Source organism: Taeniopygia guttata, chromosome 3, assembly GCF_048771995.1.
Source record: "Taeniopygia guttata chromosome 3, bTaeGut7.mat, whole genome shotgun sequence".
Classification (NCBI taxonomy): Eukaryota; Metazoa; Chordata; class Aves; order Passeriformes; family Estrildidae; genus Taeniopygia; species Taeniopygia guttata.
The window spans coordinates 72936765-72962372 of record NC_133027.1 but is presented as its reverse complement, the minus strand read 5'-3'; the positions used below and the strand labels follow the sequence as shown (position 1 = coordinate 72962372).

The window sequence follows — 25608 nt, the reverse complement described above, 5'->3', positions numbered from 1 at the left end:
ACTGCCCTGTCTGTAGATTTTGAGGGTTTGATGTGTGGTCTCTGTGCTGACATACTAGTAACCTAATCTTAATTTTGTCATCAATAACCATGAAATACCTTTGCTGTAAGTTTGGAACAATCTGTTCTTTGAATGCTTCAAAGCCAGTGGAAACTGGCTCTCTGGAGCCCTGATTAATAACCTAAATGACTTATCATAATTAGCTAGTCCTCAGTCTTAGAACTGCAGAAAGCACAAATTTGACAGCTATCAAAAACGAGTGGAGCAGCATCAGGGAGTCTGCAAACATTGCTGCCTTGTCCTCATCTGGGAGCTGTTTCTAACAATAAAAGTGGTTTTAAATTTTTTTTTTTTTTTTAGATAAGTGGTGTATTTAAGACTTCCTGTTAATATACGCTCTACTTCTTGGAATTAGTGTGCATTTGTCCTTGCACCAACTTTGTTTTCAGCATGTCAGTTCCTTCAAAATACAAATTATGTCTAATTTCCCAGAAATTTCATATGTAACACATTCTGTTGAGGTCTATTCCATGATGCATGAATTGCTAGGGAATATTACATAGAATACCAGTGCTGGGAGATGCACCACCTAAAACAGGGAGATGCTATTTAATTGAATTTTGTTCTTCTCTAAGATCATTGAGTTACAAATTGCTGGGACCACTAGTGCAAACATGAGCATTTTTGTTCTCTTAGGACTGCTATGAATTTTCATTTGTAAAATGTCTATTGGTAAGAGAAATAAGCTATACAGAAAAGTAATGGTGCATGTTTTGCATGGTTGTATTCTCAAACAAATTTAACGAAGTTGTTGTGGATATATCAAAACCATGGCAAAATTACTTTTCCCTGCCTCGAATACTGAATAAGTTTCAGTTTTTTCTTTGACAGGTAAAATTTTCTGTAATTCATAAAAGATTTGAGTATTTTAGAGCCAAAATAATGAAGGTAGGCCTGGGCAAGTTCTTCTGAAAATTTACATTTGTTTGGGTATTTAAATCTTTGCAAGTTCCATGGTATTACATTAGTATTTGAGTAACCGAGTACAGTGTTCGCTTCTTCCTATTTCCCTTTCCAGCATATTATTTCTGCTAGCTCTTGGAACAAGATGAAGGTTGGATGCCTACTTGGCTATATTAAGTGTTGAACGAGGGTGAAAGTTGTGCGTCTAAAACACTGTCAGTGAAATAAAATAGAAGGCTTGCATACAAATGAAGGGTTACACATTTTATCCCTCTGCATGATTCAAACTGTTTTGGTAGCTTGCTTCCAAACCAGGACCTATGTAAAGGATCTAAGTGTTAGCACTGTGCCTGGGGAGTTTGATCAAGGTGTTCCGGCTGGTTGGGTGTGCATTTTGTTCATTTATGGAGGTGCACACACACCAGTGTCCCAACCTGACGGTTACTGCAAATGGGAAATAAATCTGAATATTAATGTAGTGAAGGTAATGGGCCATTTCCTTCTGGTCATCTTACACTGGCTTTTCTTGAAACTGTAGTTCCCATGCTCTCCTTTTGCTGGCAGCAATGAAGCCTATGCAGATTCAGTGTAACATGTAATCCCAGTTATGACTGGAGTCTTCCTGCCAAGCAAACAATCTTCAAACTGCAGAACAGTGACAGGAGCCTCAGAAGTGAAGTGAAGGATGCTTTATTTATCAGTAGCTATGCCAGCTAACCTGAATTGGTTTAAAAGCAACAGGCCCTTGAGAGGGACTTTAATTAGCCTTTATAACAAGTGTCTGCTGCCTTTTTTGCTTGTCTCAAGTTGAACTGTGCAGGTATGTCAGAAATTGCATCTGCTCCCTCTGGATTCCTTTTAACCTTCTGACTTTTCTTACCATTTCTCATTTAAGATTTATGTCCATCTCAAAGAAGGGAGTGGCGCTGATGGGTTGGATGCTTTGAAGAACAAACCACAGCTTCACAGCATGGTGGCCAAAAGCCTTTGTCAAAATGCCTCTGGGAAGAACTACATCATCTTCACAGGCCCAAGCATTACCAGCCTGAACCTCTTTGAAGAATTTGAGAAGCAAGGTGTGTATTGGATGACTCATTGGGTTTTAATAGCAACAGACCTAGGGGCCTCATGCTACTGAATTAAAAAAAAAAATTCCAAAAGTCTTCACTGATATTTCAATTCCTTGTACAGATAAGTTGTTCATGTCTAAGAAAACTTCTCATTCATGAGAAGGTACTATGCAGAGGACTTTCTAAGTTGCTCTTTAAGTCTTACTTTTTAAATCTTCAAAATGAGGATGTAAAAACAATTTAAATAAGGTTATTTAAAGTGTTTGGTTTTGTTCTTTGACTTAGAAATGTGAGGTCAAATCTCCTATGTGATTTGGAGGACTTTTCAAGGAATTTCCTATCTGCTCCAATTTTTCTGTTCCTGTTGTGAAAGATGACTCCTTAGAGATGTGCCTTAGAAGTCTTTTTTGAGTTAATATCTGTTAAAGATGTGCTTTCTCTAGAGGACATTTTATGCCTTTGCAAAAGCTCTAGAAAAGTTTGGTTTCTTGTGTTTTGAGGGATTTTTGCCAGTATCAATATACCTTGATAGAACAGATTTTAGTTTTGAAAGCATAATAAAACTCTCCATTAGCAAAAACACAATATCAGCAGATTGTCCATTGATACAGCTCTCCCAAGCAAGTCTCTTGCTACTGCAAAGAGCTATCCCAGGTCATCCTCCCTGTCAAATGCCCCCTCACTCTGAGCATGGAAAACCACGTGTAGCTTTGCTGAAAGCAAAGCTGAGGACTTGTGACTCCTCTCCAGTTACAGGACCCTGCACTCTTGCCATCTATTCTAAGTAATTTCATGTCACTGTGGTCTTGTTCTTCAGTCAGCACAGCCTTTCAGAGTGATGTGGTGCATCGAATAGATCCTTCCCAGCAATGAGGCTGGAGCTGCCATCATGCATCACAGCTATGAGGCCATTTGCTGACACACCACTGCTGTCCAAGTTGGGGTTTTTTTGTCATTGCAGAAAATTAAACCCACACAAACCATTATATTAATGAAACATGGTCCAAAGCAGGGGGAGAGTCTGGGAGTTGAGACAATATGTTAATTCTCATTTAAAATAAGAACATCAGTGAGCTGCACCAGTGCTATAGTTTAGCACTACAGACTGTGCTGGCACTGAGGGCTGCATCTGTTGAGATCCATACAGAACTTATCTCCTACTTTAATTCAGGCAAGCTGGAAGCTCACTGGCTACAGTGGAATATCTGCATACCTCATAAAAGAGCCATGGTTTCTCAAAAGCTGTGAACAGCCAAATGGGAAAGGAGTAGAGCATATTTATAGTGCACTGGAGTTTTTCTCTAAGCAGAGACCTATCTTTGTTAGATGGCTTTTCTCAGCTGATTATAAGCATTACATTTTTAAGGCTACCAAACCAATGATGCAAAATGTGAGTTAAAAAAAAAATGCAGAGGATAATGCACATACTCTTTGTACCTGAGATGAAATGTTAAGGTTTAAATGTAAAGACTGACAGCTTGACTGGGTTCATCCTCTATGCTCAGCTAGAGAAGGATAAAGATGATCTGGCATGATCCATTTGCTCAGTAACCCTAGTAAAAAAGATACATGGCTACTAAACCAGCTGAATGTTTATTACTTGCAGATAATTCAAACTGTTCATGGAGTTGAATTATTCATAGGCTTTACACTGCACAGATCATTCAAATTAATGGTTTCTAGCAGGTAACAAATTCAGTAATGTCTTTTAAAAATATGTAATTTTGACTTAGTATCTGATCAAATATGCTAATGCAACACTGAGATTTCATTCTGGTTCATGATTTGTTATGTAGCTTCATGAGACTTCATAATCTCTGACAGCTGCCTCCAAAATTAAATTTCAGATCTGGTACACACTATCACCTTCCTAGGGGTGAAGGTATTAGGTTGGTAGGGGGTGGACACTAAGAGAGCATGTTTATTGACTTTGCAATATAGCATGGCACTCCTACATAAAAAAGATCATGGGGAGAATAGTTCTTCTGTTTAATAAGGCAATGGGATTGTCTACATTTGCCATGAGCTGCTAGGGGCTAGCAAAGAGGTTTTGCAATGCAATGCTGAGCTGGAAGGACTGTGAGACACTGGGAAAGGTGAGATGCATGAGATGTCAAGCTGTGGTGAAGTCAGTAAGAGCTTTGGAGGAGATGGTGTTTATTGACTCTGCTGCGGAGCAGATTGTGTACTGCCAACACCTGCTGGGATCCTGCTGCATTAGCAGTACATTTGGGGAGAGGCAAGCAAAGAAGCCTGGACTGGATACAGAGATCTCTCCTGATCTACCACAGAGTCTCCTTCAGCAATGAAGTCAATGTTGGGTTTTTTTGGTGTGTGACACTTTTTTGGTGTATGATTTCAGCTAAACCTGAACAGAGCAACGCCATGACCAGAAAGTGTCATGAGAGCTTGTTGAAAAGCATCTATGCTCAGGTGCTCATGACAGATCAAGACCAATTCTTAAATTGATAAATTTACTTTTTTTTGTTCAAGAGGACTGCATTCCTGGGCCTAAAGCAGGACCAGTGGTAGAAAGATCCTATTGAGGGCCAAAACCAAAAGGAAATTGGTATTGATCTTAACTGCTTTATTTTGTTTGAGGGTTTCATGCCTATCGACAGAGAAACAGGGAAAGTTTTAAATAAGTTCATGCTTGGAGCCATAAACTTTTTGGGAACATGAACGTTTTAAGGCAGCTGAAGGCAATTCTAGAAATTCTGGAAAGTCGCTCACTAAAACTCTATTAGATCCTTTCAAAATTCTTGATGGAAAGGACTTGGGGTCTTGGTAACCAGCATGCTGAACCTGAGTCAGCAGCATGCCCTGGCAGCCAAGCTGGTCAACACTGTCCCGGGCTGTGTTAACAGGAGTGTAGCCTGTAGATCAAGGGAGGTGATTATTGTCTCCTGTTCTGGACAACATGCCCCCAGTACAAGAATACTCTGTATACAAATATACTCTGCTATGGGAAGGGAATTGTTCTTGTTCAGGTTGAGAAGAGGTTCTGGGGGGATGCAACAGCAGCCTTATGCTACCCTATAATGAGAATGGAGCTGGCTCTTTACAGTGGTGCATTGTGGAAGGACAAAAAATAACAGATTTAGGCTGAAACAAAAGATGCTCATACTAGATGCAGGATTTTTCCTGAGGGCAGTGAAGCAGGATGCCCAGACAGGTTGTGCAGTATCTGTCCTAGGAAGTTTACAAACCCAGACAAGATAAAGCCCTGAATGGCACTGTCTGGCCTCAGAGCTCACCCATTTATATCAGGAGGTGGGACTGGAGACCTCCTAAGTTGTTTTTCAGACTGAACTGTTCTTTAATCCATAGGACTCTGTGATCCTATAAAAAAAATTTTGTAAAATCTTAGCTATCATTCACTTTTCCTCACACTAGCCCACACATGCATTATTGTTAAAGACAATAATTCTCTCTATTTATTGAGAGCCTGCGGTGTAGCACCTTCACTGTACCACAGTAGACAATAGTGTGCCTTGTAATATAAAGGGATGTCAGTGAACCTAATTCTAAGACCTATGTGAAGATATCAAGGACTGGGAAAATTTCAGAAAATAAGATAGCACTTTGATAGTTTTCAAAATCAAAACCCTGAATAGACCTTTTTTTTTCAGGGGACATACAAAGAATTTCTTTCACTGGCCTCTGAATAGAACTGGAAACCTGCACTGAAATGCCCCAGATTCTCTGTTCTGTGAGCAGACAGCTGTCACTGCTATTTGCTTTGATATTCATTCATAGTCACATCCCTTGTTACCTCTCTTAAGCATTAGTATTGTCCTTTATAGAGGACAAAACTTCCTAAAGCCCTGTGTTCCATGCTTCCCTTAAACGTACAATCCCTGAAAGTCTCTTCCGCATATTCTGAACCAGCAGGAGCAGCTGCCTCTGTTCTGCAGAGGGGCTGGTGCTGGCAAAGCTGCAAGAACTGCCAGCCTGGTTGACCATGGCATTCCCACAAGGTTTGCAGGATCCTGCAACTCCAGCACATTGACTAAATCAAGCTCACTTCTGCTCCCCACAGCCACCACACCCTGGTTTCCTAACTATAACTTGACCTAGTATTGCATGCAGAATAAATGATTGCAGAATGTGTATTTTTGCCTGAATTAGCTGGATCCTGATGGCCTTTGTGAACTGTAACTAGTGAAGATGTGGTGAAACAGGCTTCAGCACAAGTTCTCTGGAGGCTGGAGACTCTGGGAATGAGTTTTGGGTGACTATAGCAGATTTCTTCTTCTTTGCTAAACTATCTCAGATGTATTCATTTATATTGCACTTACAGTTTAAGAAGACTAGAGAACAGACTGTTTCAACTGACTCCTGTGTGTTCAGAAAACACCTGTTGTAATTCTGATTTAATTACACACAAAAACTTCATTGAGCCAGATGGGAGTAATTTTTATTGCTTCTATTGCTATAGTAACTAGGTGGTTTTAAAAACCTCTGCAGCAGATTAGGGGATTCATCCATGATGAGAGATGCTAGTAAATCTGCAGAAGTGCTGCACTTTTCTGGGCTGTACAGCAGGAAGGCTACAGGATGTGTAGAAAGAAAATGGTTCCCATTATTCTACATGAGGAGGGGAACACCTGCTGGAAGTTTTCTGCAGGCTTATTGCTACAATAAAAGGAAAGGCTACAACTAATTATTATGGGATCTCAAAGATGGCTGTTGCTGTTTTGAAGTTTTAGCACAATATTGTAGTTACTAGCTTAGTTTTATTCCATTGCAGCCTCCTGGAAAACATATCACATTTCAATGAATAATAAATTCTGGGCAGTTAAAGAAATTCTTCTCAGGTTTGCTTGTTATCAAAGCAAATTTGACTAGAAGAAAGCTTTATGAATGTTTGCTATGTTAATGGCATAGTCTGCAGGTAGGTGACCTACACTGTTTGGGTACCTCTTAGCAACAGCAGAAATTTTTTAGAAGAAAAATAAAAAATCAGCTTTCCACTGGAGGTGCAGTTCACTCTATAATGCTTATAAGCCTGTTGTCATCAGGCTTTCCTCATTTTCTTTTCTGGAAGGAACGTACAGATTTCCAGGGACTGGAAATTAGAAATAACATTTATTGGAAATAACTTGTGGAGTGCAGGTTTCTCCCTTGAGAATGAAGTTTTCCCATTGCTGTGTTGGTTGACCTTCTCTCATCAGTGTCTTAAATTTCTGATGGAAGAGCTGTAGCTTCTTGTTGATCAGCCCACAGCAACTGGACCAATGCATGAATATATGCAATTAATTTATTAGTATTCCTGTAGTGTCTGTGAGCTGTTGAGGGGATGTTCAGCATGCCAATCACTATAGGCAAGGACAAAGGCTGCACATGCACCCAAGAGCTTAGGTACTTCCAGAAAGAGACAGAAAAGCCACATAAATGGAAATCCAGGAACAGAGGTAACATGTTTATGGAAACATAAGAACAGAGATACCATGTTTAGGAGAAGCCAGACACTGCATTCTGACTTTGTATTTTCACTGTAAGGATATAATGCAAAATTCAACATGATGAAAAATTTGATCAAGCAGACTTAGCTGACAGATGAGCTTTAGACCACCACAAGATGTGCACAGATGTCACCTGCTTCCATGCCCACTGTTTTTTTTTCTACTCAAATGGGTTAACACAAAACTGAGGGAGACCATGGAAATTTCCATCCAAGATTTCTTTGAGTCAGGGAACAATTTGATCAAGAAGATTTGCTTCTCTTGGACTAACAGAAACAGGCTGTAAGTATTTCACAGCCTAATGAAAAATTCAAGCATTGTTATTAATGTTGTTTTCAAACCTTGTTTGCGCCTGCCTGGCTGTATTGAAATGCATTTTGTTGTGTTAGATTTTATTAATTGCCTCTCACATATGAAAAGGCCAAGAAGCTGTGAGCAACAGTGTCTCCTGCAAGAGCCTCTAGTGTCTTTGCAGGACAAGATCGGTGCTTGCTTTAGTGCCCTAAAATCAGTTTTCACTGAAATTTCCATCTTCTCCATCCTTCTGGCTTTTCCTTTTTTTAAAATCAACCAGTGGTTTCAGTAGTTTTTAGCTGCATAAGCAACATTTCCTTAGCAAAGCAGATGATGCAGGTGCAAGGAGTGCAAGCTAAAAATCAAGAACGTGGCAGCACAGTGAAGCAATAGATTAAACTGTTGTGACTAAAAGCATCATAGGAGTCATGTAGGAGAATTTATTTCAGTTACCATCTGAGATGTTATATTATAACATCTAATAATATAATATGTTATATTATAACATCTGAGATGCTATAGCTTTCCCTACCTCCCTGCTCCCTCCAAAATTTATTCTTTCAGTTAAACAGCCAAGACTCAGATCATAAATTCTGATTTGTCCCATAATGCATATCATCACTGGGGAATTTTTGAGACCAGTTTTAAACATGTTGTAATGTTAAATGCAGATTGTAGGTGTTAACACTAGGGAAATACCCTGAATCATTTTTCCTGTTGTTTCATCATGACAATGCAGGAGGCCTCAATATATTTCAGCAAGACATCAGGCTTTCTTGCACTTGTCTGTAGGACACAAATCTTTGGTATTACAGAAAAAAAAAAAAAACCAGTTGGCTGACATATCTGTTGAACTAGAACATTGTAGGGCAAGTTCTTTCAGAGGTCTTTCAGGCTTGCTCTGCTGGTTTTCTCTAGGTCCATGCAATGGCTTGCTAATTGGGAATGTGTTTGTTCACGTGCAGAGATTTACTGCTGTGGGTTGCTGAGCACCAGGAAGAGTGACTGCACAGGCCTACCTCCATCCATGCTGAACAATTCTGTAACTCCACAGTCCAGAGGACAGTACAGAATAAGAATGAAGGGAAACATGTCATTGATTTGCTGGTACAATAAAGGGTACTTTCGTTTTCTGACCAATGCCTATTCTCCAGTTCAACAAGGTAAGCAATATTCCTACTTCTCATCTCAAAAGTGCACATGCTTTATGTCACAAGCCAGAGTCACTGAGATTGATAATAAGCCTGAACAAAGAGTTTGATTGTAACTGATCATACAACCTAGATAAACAGTAGCTGTAGTGATAACTTCTTTTTTATCTTCATACAGCTATTCTTTCTTTCCCATACAAAGGTTAAAAAGCCTACTGCTAATGCAGCCTCCTTGCCTGAGCTGGTAGAGGCACTATCCTTTCAGGTATAAAGATTATATCTTTGCTGATGGTCAGAGAATGGAAGATAATTATTGCATAAGACAATATTAACCCCATTTACAAAGCATCTTATAGGATTCCTGCAACAGAAAAATTAATAAATGTCGTGATGTACTTTGAACTCCAAGCAGATCCTACAATTAATTTTTCTTATCTAGTAAAAACTTAGTCACAAACAAGTATCTTTTTTGCCAGGACTAGATATGATTAAGGTTTCCTGCTGTATGTTAAATTGATACAGTGGCAATCAATGAAAAGAAACCAAAACAGATAATTTGGATAGTTCAAATAATTAGAGAGCTTCTTGTTACTGAAGTATTTTCCTTTTTGAAAGTATAAAATGGTTTTAAGAACATTTGGAAGCTTCTGTAAAATGCAATGATTAAAACTTCTTGAAATTAGTTTTTCAATGAGAATGTTGTTTCAGTTTCTTAGAATTTTTATAATTCAGATTTATGTATAACTGCCAGAGACAAATAAGTATGACATAAACATTTAACCAATTCAAAGGCATCTTCTACACTAATTTTCTGAATCCCAAGCAACTCTCACATGTGTTTACAGATTACAGAAGCAAAGCTAAGGCCTAGAATTACTGTATGGTAAGCTGAGAAAGCTGACTTAGTGTGTTGTTCAGTGCCTTGCCAGAAGGCTCATTGCCTTGGCAAAGCATGGCTGATCCTGAGGAATTTGTGCTGGGCATCCCAGCAGAGTGAGGACTTGGTGATTCAGATGGACTAATGTTAAGCACAAATGCTGAAAATATTTATGAGAAGGAAGTATGACACTCAGACACCCTGCTGAAGCCAGTCTCTGAGGTAATGTAGCTCCCCATGAGGGGCTTTCAACATCAGGATTTGCGCTGTTTTCCTTGTGTTTCTTGCTGGATTTAGATCATTTGGCAGGATTAACTGGACAAGATTTATCACTACAAACTACTACTTGGTTTTTATAGACTAGCATGGAGCATTTGGTTTTAATTAATAAATATTAGGAAAATGCTCTGTTTGTAAACATCAGTGTTAACTGCCCTTTTAAAAAGAGGAGCAAAAGCAGACTGTGCTGGCAGCATCCTTTAAAAGCAGGACATAGAGGTGTGAGCTGTTGTGCTTGTGATTGACCTTGGGTCTGTTTTGGCATAGCAGGGATTGTAGGTGGTGTGTGTGAGGTATTTATGATTATGACCTTTGTGTGTGATGGACAAGGCTTCCCCAACTCATTGCTTACCAAATGCTGGCTGGGACAGCTGACATAGTTCACTGTGAATCAGAGCAGAAAACAGAGACTGGCTTTTCAAAGAGTGATGCTGGGCAAAGAGTCTCTAGCAGGGACATGGGAACAGATGGAAACTTGGTGGGAAGGCAGGAGACCAGATTGCTTGCCTCTGATTTGGCATCACTAAAGTCAGTGCAGCAAAGATAGTTTAAACCAACCCAAGAGAAGCTGGACCAGATTTGTCTCCTTTAAGGTATGTAAATATAGAGGAAGAAGAGGAGAAATCTGTGCTGCTTGAGGCAGGCCTGTAGCACAGATGTGCTCAGCCCATGTTACATAGGAGAGGAGGTAGTTAAATGGAGTTAAAACCCACACCGGGTAGTTGAACAGAGACTGGTGCCAGTGGGATAGTCTGGTGATGCACAGTGCGTTTGCACTTGGCTAAGTGTAAGTGTGCGTGGGCTGGACGAGGCCATGAAGATAAAACCTTAAAAACATTAGGCAAGATGGTCAACAGAGCACTTAGGATGAGAAAATAGATGGACATAGCTAATAATTAACTACTTATTGCAATTTAAAGGGCAGTCAAGAAGGTAAATCTTGCCTGTACTTGGAGTGCAAATCCCACCCAAGCCAGAGGCACCAGAAGGGCAGTACACTTGTCAGAGCAGATCTGTGAATACTATTTTTAGATGCAGCAGGTTATTTATTATGGATGTTTTAAACCAGCATGTCATAATATATAATCTCAGATACTCAAGGATGGATCTAATTCCTTTGGTCTTGCAAACATATCCTGCTTACTCTGCTGTCAAGTATGTAGTTTCTATCTAGAACAAAATCCAGGTGGATTTTTAATTGCTCTTAAGCTTTAATTTTTCTTTGTGCTTGTATTACAGAAGAAGTGAGAATTCAAAAGAGATAGGGACCCCCAGCGATTAAAAAGTTAACTTATTCTAAAGCAGATCATCTATGTGCTAGTCCAAATCTCCCCATCTGTGGGACAAGGCTGCATTTTGGTTTTTCACTCTAGATCTGATGCCCACTTCCTCAGCATCTCCATTATAGTGTTCTAGAAATAATTGCAATATTTTCTACCTATCATATGTAGCAGGATGGAGCAGGCAGCAACCTCACTTGCTGCCCAGTAGGATGCCCAGAATAACATCTTCAGCAAAAAACTGTTGAACCCAAGATCTTTTTAAGTACCTTCTTTCTGAGAAGAACTTTCACAGGTACTCTTCACCAACTAGCTCTACTTAAAAGCTAAACAGTCAATAACTAAGCACAGAAAACAGAGCTTGGGCCACATATGCAAGAAATAAAGAGCTACAGATGGCATGTTAGCACCTCAGAAGTGACTTCAGAGAAGATGGGAGATGATGCAGAGCCATCACAATTGTATGAAGCAGTTGTATGCGTCTCTGTGTGGTTCTTTCTCCAGGAGAAGCTGGAGTGACAGGTGACTGGTGACAGTCAAGTTTCCTGAAATAATCAGCTTGTGAGATTGGCCCAGAATTGGAAAATCTGGAGAAAGAGGCATGATGTTAAAAAGCATGTTTCAGAACAGATAAACTTAGGGTTTCAACTTACCATTTCCATGTGTCCTTTGCGAGACTACAGCCAGGGAGTTGGTGTCCAAGTATGGTGAGATTGGGCATGGGGCTGGAGGACCCCAATGAGAAGACCTCAATCATCAGACCTTGTACAACGTTGAATGTCGGCAATTCCGATAAAGAACTGTAAGAAATTGAAGTCCTGATACAAAGCCAGATAAGACTTGGATCCTGCAATGCACCTTCTTTTATACTGTTATGAAATCTCAGGGTTTGACAAGATGGATGCAAGTGCTGGTATTAGTGGGACTCCCATTTTTAAAAAAGCATTATTCTAGATAGGCTTAGGATAAGTGTTTTCAGGAAACAAACATATGTAAACCTTTGTCTTTTGGCTTGTTTCATTTGAGGTAGTATTTCTCAAGCTTTGCTTCACAAGCATACAGCTTAAAAATTTAAATTAAAAAGAAGAAAGGGTTAAAAGACCACCAAACCCAAAAGGTGATGCCTTTCTATGGTGACAGAATAGAGGCCGGCAGCCACCACCCGTTCCAGCATGGAAGCAAAGGCAGGCTGTGGCTGCAGTGCAGGTGGTGTGTTCCCTGGAGTGCTGCCAGGAACGGGAACACAGCAGTGCTGGGGGAGGACCAGGAGGGGAAATGGCTCATCAGATGTGCCGATGAGTCAGCTGGCTCAGGACCGCGTGCCACAGGGACCTGCAGCTAGGAATGACCCAGCTCTGGCAGTTGTCTTCCCTGGGAAGGTGGGCTATGGCTACAAAGCAAGCCTAGGAAGGGCTAAAAATAATATGCCTATACAGTTATTTATAGACTCAAAACAGGGGAATGTTATGGGGAATAGAATAGAAAGTGATAGGGAATGTATGGTTCTGCCACCACAATGCATTCCTTTAAAGATTATGAATACAAAGTAAATCACAAAGGATATACAAATTCTCCAAAGGAAGAGAAGGGGGAGAAAGAGAAGAGAGCAAGAGGAGAAATAAGGTGATTTTTTTTTTTTTGGCATAATACTTATACCAGGAACATACTTACCCTTTCCTGACTTGCCCTGATGAAATGTCAAGTGATTTTGCAGCACTAATGCAGCAGGCTGGTGGTGTATCACTTCTTTTTACCTCATGCTGGCCAGATATCTGTAAGACTCATTAAAAGAATCAAAACCACACTATAATAATTACATGAATGTAATGAAGAATTTTTTTGTTTGATTGTTTTTTCCCGCCACTCCTTGGGCTACATTTACACCCAGCTTGAGGAGGCAGAGGTGAAAGGAGAGTGTATTGAACAATTCAGAGGTAATATAATTTTGGACTCTTTAAAAATCAGACTTTAAACACTCCAAATAAATTTCTGCATGGCTCAGCTGTAACATGACATTTAGTATGTCGCATACTAGCTTCAAAATAGAGCCTGCCAGCTAGGACAGCACAGGGGGCTTGACAGAGATAATGGATGCAATGAGACTTCCAGCTGGAGGAATGAAATGGTGAAGTCTGTAATCAAAACGTGAGTAGCATTTAAGGGCTGATTGTAAAAGAGTTGGCAGAAGGAAGGTGAAGAAAATTTTCCTGAAAGCTTGAGAAATGAGAAAGCCGAGGATTGTACCCGTACTGAAGTGATGCTGAGAAAGGCTGTGACCATGCCTGTGCTTCTCTAGACCTGGAGAAAATAATGTTGTACCTGAGAGAAGGGAGCCTCGCTGGGCAGTGTGCCGTAGCCATGGAGTAAGTGGTGCTCCATACCCTGGAGAGCCCACAATTGAAAAGTGGGGGGGCATGAGGTCAAAAGTTAGGGAACAGACTCCTATGCTCTAAGTTTGTTTTACCCACCCTTCCTTCCTACAGGGAGCTTTCTCTGGGAGCAGTACATCAGAAAAGAGCTAGGGGAGTTTCTTAGGAGGACAATGGACTTACAAATACTGCTGTAGTGTTGGATAAGGCCAGGTCAAAGATAGACCACATGAAGGAATGGAGCCCATTTCTGGAGTAACCTGCTCTAGCACCTGTATGTGCAAAGAGTGGTTGGTAGAAGGCTGCCGGGTGATGCCTGTTGACTTTCCACAGATTTCTGCAGTCGGCAGGATGGCCATCCCCCATGATGAGCTGAATTACCAGCTGACCAGGCAGGACAGGAAGCAGCACTTGCAGGCAGCAAAATGTGTGCTCAGCTCCAGTGAGCAACCTATGGGTACTTCTGAGCTCTGGCTCCCCACAGCAGGAACCAGGCTGCTTTTTATTTCTAAGAGACTGCAATCACCCACCAGCTTCTCTTCTGTCTGCACTGAGATCAGCCAGTTGGCTCCTTCTTACTGCATTTTCTTCTCAGTGTCAATTGGCACCCAGTGAAGAGAAGGTGATGTAGCTCTTAGCCCCCATGGGTGGAGATAAGCAAAGGATTTAATTTCAAAGGACTAATTTGGGACCTCCAGAATTCAAAGCATATAACAGCAAGTCACTGCTCTAGAGGTGACCACAACTTCTTGTGGCCCAAAAAGGAGAGACTAATACTGCCTGTAGGGGGCTACTGTGGGACTACAGGAATGTGTGGGTTCCTTTGAACATATTGTAAAGATGTTTGTGTCTAACAGCTTTTCATTTCCAACTGAAAAATGATCCCTCTTCTTCCCCTTCCACTTGTTCAATGTGCTACCTTTGGGAAAAGAAATCAAGTTAGCATCTCCATTACAGATAATTTTCCAGCCTTAGGGGGGAAACTGTAAATAATGTTTATTTTATAAGCCAAATATAGAAAACATATTTTTCAATTGCTAGAATTACAATGTCAATTTAAAACTGTTATGTTTCTAATTGATACAGGAGTTATAATTAAGAGGAAAAGTGGAGAAATTCCATGCCCGCTGGCAGTTGAAGCCTTTGCTGCTCACCTTAGCTATATCTGCAAATATGATGATAAATACAGCAAGTAAGTAAGAAGATGTGCATGATTGTGTGTACTTCTTTCACACCTTCTCTTTTGCTGCAAGGTTTGAATTGTTCATGTTAAGTTGCATCTGAGAGCCCAATGCTGCTTTCACTGAGTCTCTGACAGAACTTCTGTTTAAATCAAAGATCAGATGCTGGCTCTGCACAAAGCAAGGACTGCATTGCTGGTATTAGTTTGGCTCTATCTACCCATCCATCAGACAAAAAAAAAAAGAAATTTTGAGGCACAGGTCCTTTGCATGTTATAAATGACTTTTAAGAAGTGATGGGAGGATGAGCCAGCAGACTGATAGAGAATTCAACAAGGCTCTACCAGCCCCACAAGTCTCTCAGGCTAGCTCAGCTCTCCACCCCTAGCAGTAGATGATGTTTAGTTGATAATCTGTCCTGGTGATATTTGCGTCACCTGGAGCCAGAAGAAAAAAAGACAGTCAGTTCTACACGTAAAGCTGATCTACACGATGAGAGAGCAGAATGCAGAACTTTTGGGTCTTGAATTCCAGTTGGTGTCCTCAGTGTTAGCTCTTAATGTAGCAGGGAGGAACAGCAGGGAGTAAGAATAGCAGTAGTGAAGCTTGGCTGTGGGAATAGCAATGAGGTACAGAAGATTTCCAGAACTAGAAATTGAGAAGCGAGAAAAAGCAGCACAGATTTTCCAAGCCAGTTCTGGGCAAGGCAGCAAGAACTCAGTAGAATATATAAAAGAGGAGGAGGTGGTCGCTGGAGAATGATGTTGGGATCTGGTTTGAGGAAATCAATGCGGATAAAAGCTGGGGTAGTAGATTTAAATGGTTACTAAAAAAATGGAAGTAGGAAAATAGGAGAATAGGAAATCTTATGACCGAAGAGAGAATATTCTGGCAGTCCTAGAATTAGTCAGAACCTAAATATAAAGATGTCAGTCCTCTCTAGTTCTGCCTTGTGGTCCACCTACCAGCAGTGTACGCTCTCACTCTACCCCCACATCCTCCCACCTACTGTTGAGAGCAGCAGCAATCATCCTTTGCTCACAATAAACCTGAGGAGAAGCATCAGCAAGCTTCCCAAAACTGTAATGTAATGTGACTGAGGCTTTTTTTTTAGTTACAAATTGAAGGGATTCAGACCTACATCTCCCATCACAAGGATATTTGTCATGGGTGAGCTCAAGGAATGCTTATTGGTACTCTTATTTACATGGAATGATACAGAGGTGAGATTATTGCAGAAGTTTGCTTCTGCGAGCACGGAGGTCTGCTCTTTTACATACTACCAGAAATGTCCGAAATTGTGCAAATTTGATGTTAATGTCTGTCAAATACATAGTATGAAATTTCTTTAAATAATACTTGAACCAGGCATTAAGTCTCATGTCTGCTTCTCCTTTGGGACTGCAGGATCTTTGTCTGGGGAGATTTCTTGCATCCCAGCTGCAATTGTTCGGCTGAACAATGTTTTTCCTTCCTTTCTTGACTTTTAGGTATTTCATTTCTCACAAACCAAACAAGACCTGGCAACAAGTGTTCTGGTTTGCCATCAGCATCGCTATAAATAACGCCTACATCCTCTACAAAATGTCAGAGGCCTACCATGTGACAAGGTACAGCCGTGCACAGTTTGGTGAAAGACTTGTAAAGGAGCTTCTGGGCTTGGAGGACATCTCACCCACCCATTGATGCTTTGCTCTTGGTGGCATAGGCAGGGGCTGGAGGGAAAGCAGAAGATACCACGCGTGGAACGGCAAAGCAAGGAACTTGTAACACCACCAGTGCTGTCATCCAAAAATGATGCCACTAGAGAAGTGCAGACTTTGTTCCTAGTATCAGCTGGATGTAAACATCTCGTGCAGAAAGTGCCACTGGAAAAGCTGACGCAAAATTGCATATGTGAATGCCCTGTGGAAATCTGTATACTGAAAATAGACTTAAACTAGCCATCATCTCAATGCTATTTGTTGAACAGGGTCACCTTGTAAAGTTCCTCTTGGGCCAAGAGCTTGTCAGAAGCTGGCACAGCTCAGCAGTCCTAGACGGGCATTACAGGAAACTCTACACGTTCCTTGGAGTTACTAAATTCCAGGACAAGCCCCGTGAGGCTGTGGCTGAGCACGGCTGCCGCCCCACGTCCCGCGAGGCATCGCTGCAGCAGCCCAGCGCAGCAACCCTGCAGCAGGCATCTTGACAAACACCACCCTCGCAGGCAGGCAGCCAGGAACTGAGGACCAGTCATGATTTCTTCCTTCTGTGGTTTTTTTTTTTCCCCCTTTGTTTTTATTAATGTAACATCAGACAATTTGATCCCAGTTAGAACACAGGAAAATTAGGAGAAACCAAGTACATTAGTGAATTTAAAATGACGAATACACTACACTGATTTTCTTTTTTAACCATTATGAAGCATTTTTTTACAAACAGTGATTAATATTGTAAGTATTAATTACTGTAATTAACAGTGAGTAAACCAGTAAGTAATACTGCCTCACGTCTTAACTGCCACGGTCAGTGTACAGGTGAGAAATCAAAATATATCAACTATATTTTTTCTTGATTTCAACTGTATCCTAAATGTTGCTTTAAAAGCTAATGTAATGGACTGTTAAAGTTTTAAGAACAATAATTTCTTGCTTTTTCTTTAGTAATTGTCAAGACCTTTTTGGTCCACTTTAGAATTTTATTTGGCACACAGCAGAAAAAAAAGTCACTAATAGCCAAGTGTTTCCCATTATCACTGTGGGGTGTTCTGTAGGAATTCTTTTTGGTAGATTTCAGGGCTTGTCACAGTAGTTGTAATTAAGCAGATTACATGTTTAACAAAATAACGTAGCATTGTGTCTTAGAAAAGGAAAGAAGTCCAGTTGTAACCAACCTTAAACCTTGCTAAAACAGAGCAGGCCCAAAGAATTCTTCTGGTCTGAGTGACGCTGTAGAGGACAAGCATCATTGTGAGCTGGTGGTCAAGGCCATGTTTCGGTGGAATCTGAAAGCCACTGGAGTTTCAGAAAACAATTCCAAGAGAGAGAGATATGATTGAAAAGAGGGAATCAATACTGAGGGGAGCTACTACCCTGCCCTCTACACTTTATTGATTTCAGTCCACAACTCAATCATCAAAATCTCTATATTCTGAAGGTTAGCAGTGATGGGCACAAATAGAATTGCATTAACTTACAGAGCAGAAAACTATGTTGATTAGAGGATCCCAAGCCTGAAAAGTTTTCTCTCAAATAATGACTCAAGTTTATTCAAGAAGAATTGAGTGAATGATTGATTTATTGGTGTAAATCTTACGAGGTTACATGTATCTATCTGACAAGAGACAATAGAGGGTAACCAACATAAATTTGGAAACTCCTCAGATTTCATCATTCTGTGACATGCAAATGCATAGCATGTAAATAATAGCAGAGGAAGAATCCAGCAGGGGTTAGTAAAGGAATGACTAGCCCATGGAGTATCCTTGCACTGACACCTTTCTGTTTCCACCAAAGTCTTACTGTTGGCGTAGACCTAGAGGCAGATCTCACCTGGTTAAAGGGAGAGAAGGGGATGGCTGACTCCATGGTGCTTCTGCTTGTGCTACAGCCTGGAGCCTGTCCCACACACCCTGCTCTGCCTGCCAGCTGCACAATGAACAGCAGCAGGATTCCTAAGCATCCTTTTAACTTCTCAGTCCACAAGGTTTCCACCCAGGAAACATGGGAGAAAGGACAAAACTTTGTGCACTGAGGCCTCCTAACCACAAAAGAAGGGGGTGAGTTTGTACCGCTCTAGCCCTTGACAATGCCAAGCTGCACAGGAACCCAAGAATCAGTTCAAAATTTCTTGACCCTGCAGAGAACTGAGACCACTCCTCTTCAGACTGTGTTTGGTAGCTGGTTCTTGTCAGTCTTCTAAGTATTCAAAGGAAGACAGCAGCTAGCCTGAAGCATGAAAAAATGAATGTTCAGCAATATAAACCTACAGGGTTTTTTTTTTTCAGGAAATTTCACAGAGTGTTCTTATTGCTCCCTGCTTCAGACAATGCCAGCCTATATTGGATCAGGAAGTGTAGCTACTAGCTCATTATATCCCATAAATTTATATGGTAGTTAAAACTGGGGCAGTAAGGAAAAGTTTGGATGGAACTTTACTGATGGGATGGCTTAAATGAAAATCCAGCTTCCTTACACTCCCATGCCATGCTGGGCTATGTGCAGGATACCCATGTTTCCAGCAGACATGGAATGGTTTCCAAGACCACCTTGAAGCCACCTGGCATTTCTGAGGAGTAGGCAGACCACTCTCCAGCTACATTGTAGGCCCCTGGGATAAATCTTGAGCCCTTGGCCAATTGTTACATAACTGTGTATGCTTAAAGACCTGGACCTAGGCCATCCCATACAGAAAATGCCTTTTCTTTTTTTGGATGACTGTAGGCCTGAGGCCTTGAAATATTTAATTTTTCACCAATGTATACAGTTAATTATGCGGATTACTTGAGCTCAAATCATGAGATCATAGCTTTTTGCCTCAGGGACTGGGTCCTGAGTAGTTTTCCCTAGCATTGGTGTTGACGGGGGATTACACAGTGGCTGACTATTACAGGGAAGATGCTTTAGTCTCCTTTGTAAAGGAGAAAAATGAAAACAAAGTTATAGCTTTGCAATGAATTTCATTTTCTTAGCCTTAAACATTCCTCATCATTTGGAACTGTTGTTCTTACCATGCACAAACATTCCATAAGTAAGCAAAAATATTTATATATATTTGTATGTACAAAATACCTGAATTTTGGCTCTCGAAGCACCAAAGTGTAGTCTGTATCTACAGATAACTCTTCCCCCTCATCTTTTCCTGTTATTGATTGGAAGTGGATAGGGTTGGGGAAAGTTAAGATTTCTCCTTGCTGAAAAAGCATCTTGCACTTTTTCTGTTACTACAACTGAGGCAAAGTAATTAAGGAAGATATAGGATAATTTTTAAAAGGCTAAAGTTTGTCAACTGCAGCTCAGCCTGTGCAGGATTATTTCCTTTACTGCAAACTGGCTTACTCAGATTTGGTTCCCACCTGCTTGTAACATTAAAGTTTCTTCCTAATTAAAGAGGGGACAAAAGTCTCAAAGTAGTGCAAGGATGCTCATTATAGTGCGTGTGTGTCTAATTGTGCAATAGCTTGTGAAATTATAGAGTGAGTTGTTTGTAGTCTTAAGACAATCTGGGTAAGAGATCTGAGAACTTAGCAGTAGGTAAAATGCAGTCGAAATGCCAACCAAGTCACAGAGGAATGTCTAAACTTTTTCAGGAAAAAAAGAAGTTTGACACTGAAGTAGTGAAAGGAGCACAGCACAGTTCCTTTCTCTCCTGCTGAATTGAATTTTCACTGACGTGTACTTCTAAAAACTGATAATTACTTGTTCATGGTATGCAAACTTTGTTTCAAAGAACTGAGACCATCAGTAAGACCATCATACCCACAACCTTCTATGCACAGTACTTTCAGGAAATGTCTGTCGTGCTATGATCCATTCTTGGAAAACATTTATTCTCCCAGTGTGTGATACCACACTTGCCAGAGTTTAGAAGCCACTGGGAAGTGGTTTCCACTGTTGTCTCCATTGAAAAATGCTTCAAGGGCTTGCAGGAATTCTGCCACTTTTTACTTCAGACCATCTGTACACTTGACAATAGGGCACAATTTAAAGAAATCTCATCTCCATTTTCTGTTTCTATTATAGAGAAAATTGAATTTAGCAACTCAAAAACAGCATTCCTGTTCTTTACCTCCAGATGTATTTCTGTGGTCTTTTTTTTTCCCTGAAGATGTTACTTTCTTTCTAATAGTTATTTGGAAGTCTGTCTTGAGCTAGTGAGTAGTGAAAGAAGCCTCCTGTATCTCATTCTTCCATGCCTTACTCCCCTTGTGGTAGAGTTGATTCCACTGACAAGGGGGGGATTGGGGGATTATGCTGCTCTGATAATTCTGTGCTTCTCTGTTACTTTACAAGCATGGATTGCAAAGTGCTGGAACAACCTCAGCACTTGTGAGACATTATTAGCTTATCAAAGCTTTTCCTTTCCTACCAGACACCAAGGCACAGCACAGATAACGGGGGTCATGAAACTGTAAAGTGGAGTTTGCACTCCTGCTGATTAAGGCTGTGTTCTGTGTTTTCAGTGACTTGGTTCTTGTTCAAAAGCACTTTTCCTAACAAGAAATGAAAGTATGCCAAATATCATTTTCCCCTAAGAAAGGGCTGTGGGACTTAGCACAGGTTCCTTCATGCAGGCTGGCACGAGTTAAAACCAAATTGCACTAAAGGTAAGAGAAAATTTGATAAAACATAGGAGCCCAACAAGCCTAGAGGAACTTAAAAGAGATCTATGGAAAATCTGAAGCTCTGCAATAGTCTAGTAAACAGCGTGAAATTCAGACAAATAATTACTGAGTTAAGAAAATGCACTGAGGCTTAGATGGAATATGAAGTCTTCCATCCACCTCTGTTACGGAGTTTGCCATGGCACATCCTTCACGTTTGGATTGATGTAAGATTGGTTGGTTGTAAAACAAGCTCATCTCAGTCTGGCTGAGAAGAACATTGAAGTGTCGAAGGCCTGTTCACAGTTTCACAAGGGCAAGGAACTCTAAGCTCAAAACAGGTATGTATTTGGCCTGCTGTTAACTCGGGATACTTGCACCAACACATCACATCATCTACTCAAGAGCAAGCCTGCCATCAGTGCTGCTTGATACATTTTCATTCTTGTTGCAATTATTCCTAAACTTACCTTTGTTTCCAGAAGTATCATGAACTCTTAGAAGCACTTCTGTATCATCACCTCACTGTTGGCAAACAGTTGAGAACAGCTGTGCTTTGTAAAAAAGATCTCTTCCTCTGAGTGACAACTTTGTCTCTCTGGAAATCTAGCCCCGGAGAAACTTCCTGCCCCACACTTTCTTTTTCTTCCCTCATTCCTTGCATTTAGAACACATCCAAAGGATCCTGCAGGTTCTTGGTCAGTCTTGAAGAGTTGACAACACAGAGCTGGCCCTTCAGTTTACTTCTGTAGCATTGCCTTGCTGGTCCTTTCTGCTATTTTGCAGATCTTAGATGAAACAGGGTATTGTTTCCGCAGGCTGTTCTGATTGCAATCACTGTGAAGGTGTCGTCTGCTTTGCCCCAGTAGTGCTGTCCCAGCAGGTTTGGATGGACCCCAAAGAGGTTTCAGCAGCATCACACCCACTGCTCCAGCTGGCATGGCTGTAATATTCCTCAGCTCTGCATTGCTGTCATAGTGAGACCTTTGACGGGGTCTGGGGATCTTCTTTGTGTTTTGCTTTGTTTTTGAAGCCCTTTCACTCTGATGGGTTTGGTGAACAGCTGTTAGGTATCACTAAAAGGCCTTAAGTGGTAAATCCCTTTTGTATCACTCTTTCCAAGTAATAATTGCTTGTATTGGATGTCAGGGTGGTCCACCTGATGTGTAGTGCAAAAACCTTACCCAGGAAAGCATCATTTGCTGTACCTGAACAACCTTGGGTGCCTGGGCACCCTGGGTGAGGAGCCCAGCGGGAGAGGAGTGTCACGCTGTGCTGTAGCACCATGATGTGCAGGACCTGACTGGAAAAAAAGGCTGGGGAGACGCAAGATCGCAATTTGCAATCAAAGTTCCTTGGACAAGCAGACTTCATAGTCAAGCTGGTCTCAGAAATTTTTCTAAGAAAGGGAAAATTCCAGGCCTATGCAGTTTGCTCACAGCCCTTGCAACTCTGTTTTTAAAATAAACACTCTGGAAAATGCTTTCACACTTCAGTGTGCTCTGGCCTTCAGAGCATTTTGACCTATTTCCACTAGTTTCCCCAAAAAGCTTAGAAATTTAAAAGCAAAGCACAGTGCACTATGTTCAGCTGTCCAGAACCCCCAACCCACTTGTGTCAAAGTAACTTTGTGGTCTTGTTCCCAAATAATCTGTGCCAAGGCATTTGCAAAATGTGACTGCTGAACAATTTGCATGTCTCCGTGAAACATAGTTGCTCATTTGATGGAAAACAGTTTGCAGGTCTCTCTGACTTATTTTGCAACCTGGATTTTTCTTCTAGATATAAACCAAATATTTGCCTGGCATTTCAGTATTGAAATAAAAAAATAGCTTGATCCCATGGTCTGGGGGTGCTATCAGAGATAACAAAACTCAGGTTTATGCCAGTGATTAATCTGATCCTGTGAAGGTGTGGCTGATCAGCATGGTCTGATACAAGGAGGAGCTCAAGGGCAACAGTGTGCTTGAGAAGGCAGAGGAAAGTTCAGAGGATGGGCACACGGAGGGAGAGGAGCCAGGTGGTCCCTTCTAACTCTCATCATTCCAGCATGTATACCCCCCTCTCCTGCTGCCTTTGAATTAAAAGAAAAGGCTGATGTTTAACATAACCAGTCTGCACAGCTGATTGAGTAACACAAACCCTGCTTTAGCTACATCCCTGGCTTCACTCCATGCTTTTCCTTAGGCTATACATGTCCAGTAGTCATCAGCCTTGGAGTCACAGCACTGCTGCATGTCAGCACAGCATGGAAGCTACAGACTGTGGAAGCACCACAGTAGAAACAGGAACAATGGGGATTCCGGAGAAGGAGTCTCCCCACCGACATTTTGTTTTCATTTATTTCTCAATGTGTGCAACTTACATTCCATTAAATGCAGTGACAGTTCCAATTGCGAAGATGGGCCTTAGCTAGCTGAGTGCTTTCAAGACCACTGGGCTGTGCTCACACCATCAGCAACTGTGGTTCTGTTGCAAAGTTCCATATTCTTTATAATTGTAAAGATTTCTGTTGAAAGCATAAATTACAGAGGTAAATTATACACTGCAAATTACTTTTTTTTTTGTTCTTTTAAAAAATCTTCTCAGACCAATTTTATAACAGCCAAGTCTTTCAGGAAATGCAGGTGTGTGACCTCTTCACAGCAAGAGACACACAGCTGTGTTTCTGCATGGGACAGGGAACTATTTTTGTGACACCAGTTCTGTTCTACACAAAGGCACGCTTGCAATAAATTTTTACAAATTTTGTACACCATAAGCTGAATTCCGAGTTCCAAAAATGTGAAGTGTGGCAACAATAACAAAATTGATTTATAGTATCACTCTGATATCTTGTCATGTGATTTTATTTCTTCAACAAAGTTTGTTTACAATCAACAACTTTGAAATACAGTCAGATAATTACCCGTTGCTTGTCCTGTCTTATTCTTTTCTGAAATATGTGGGGAAGATGTTTGGTCATGCTCTGGGTGCCTAAGTGAAAGAATGTAGAGAATATACTGCAAGATAAGTTATAGGTTCACACTCTAAGACCATCAGAATCATAAATCTACCATCTCTATCTAGCCACTGGGGACAAAGGCATTTTCTTTAGAAAGAATTGACTTGGAAAAACCTTTCAGTATAACCTGCATAAAGGCATAGGAAAGAGAACCACTGTCCCTGCCACCTGCCTTCCTGACCCCAACAAGCAATGCTTCCCAGCCACCTCAGGGCAGAGCAGGGTGGACACAAGGGCAGGGAGAGCTGTCCCAGCTCTCACATATCTCTGCTGAACAGAACCAGCCCTTTGTCCTCGGTGCTCTGGCTCTTCCTGGCAAGCATTGTCTGTACCACCAGTGGTACCCACCAAACCCATGACCTGCATGCCAAATGAGCGGCATTTGCTGGCAAAACCAGACACGTGTGATCTGCAGATGGCTGCTTGTTTCACAGCTCCAAGTCAGCAAGTTGCTAGGACCTGGTATAAACCTTATTCCACGAGGTAGCAGAAGTCTTGCAGGAGAACACACAAGTGGGGTCACAGTCGGTCTTTGCCAACAGCCACAATAAAGATGTCCCCCATGCCTTGGGCTGTGCCCCTCATTTCCCCGTCGCTGCAGAGGCTCCACTGGGACCAGGCTGCCCAGCATTCCAGGTGTGGGAGTGTGGCTCAGCACTGACCTCTGGCCAGGATCTGTCCAGCTGCCATGTCTGATTTGCTCAGGGTGTTTCTTCATAGCACTTTGTGTTTTCTGCATGAAGGAATTTAGTTTGCACCTAGGCTGTGCTAAGAAAAAGCCAGAATTCCAGGGAAAACAAAACATTAACAGAAGCAACCAGCAACAAGGCCCTTGACTTGTTTGGTGTCTTTATGGAACCAGTCACTAGGAGACTATTTTTCTGAAGTTGCTTAGTATCACAAAAAGAGGGGCAAGAGATTCTGGCTGTTCAACCCAGCTAGGATCTCAGAAACCTTTTCAAAATGTAAGTAGTTGCATCAGCAGCCCCTAATGCTGGTTTGAAAGACAGTCTGGCCCCTTCACCCGAGAAACAAGACTCCTTTTTTCCTTTGCTGTGTGTTTTTTGCACCACAGCAGTCCCTGCTGAGCAGCAGGGGAGGAACTCACGAGTTTCTGCTGAGATGCCACATCCATGCTGAAGAAGCAATCAAACCACTGTGCATGCTGCAGCTCAGAGTGGAGGCTGGCCCATCCAAAGGGGTGCAGGGGCTGGAAAAGTGTAGGTGCATCATCAGGGTGATGGATCAGCATGACCATGCCCTGGCTCAGGGCAGGGCTCCCCCTGGACGGGAACAGCCACGCACGGGTGCCTCCCTACATCGCTCCCTAGGCACACACAGCAGGAGGGACCTGAGGAAAGGATTACA

At 41.5% G+C, this 25608-nt stretch overlaps 1 protein-coding gene across 1 annotated transcript in view; it reads left to right on the top strand.

Annotated features, from left to right (window-relative positions):
• Positions 1-24145, top strand: part of PGBD5 (piggyBac transposable element derived 5) — a 67568-nt gene extending 43423 nt beyond the window's left edge. Inside the window, exons 4-7 of the mRNA XM_030268305.4 lie at positions 1859-2039; positions 8761-8958; positions 14838-14943; positions 16423-24145. Coding sequence (XP_030124165.4) covers positions 1859-2039; positions 8761-8958; positions 14838-14943; positions 16423-16618 — 681 coding nt within the window. The 3' untranslated portion in view covers positions 16619-24145. The remainder of the gene's footprint in view (positions 1-1858; positions 2040-8760; positions 8959-14837; positions 14944-16422) is intronic.
• Positions 24146-25608: the final 1463 nt, after the last annotated feature.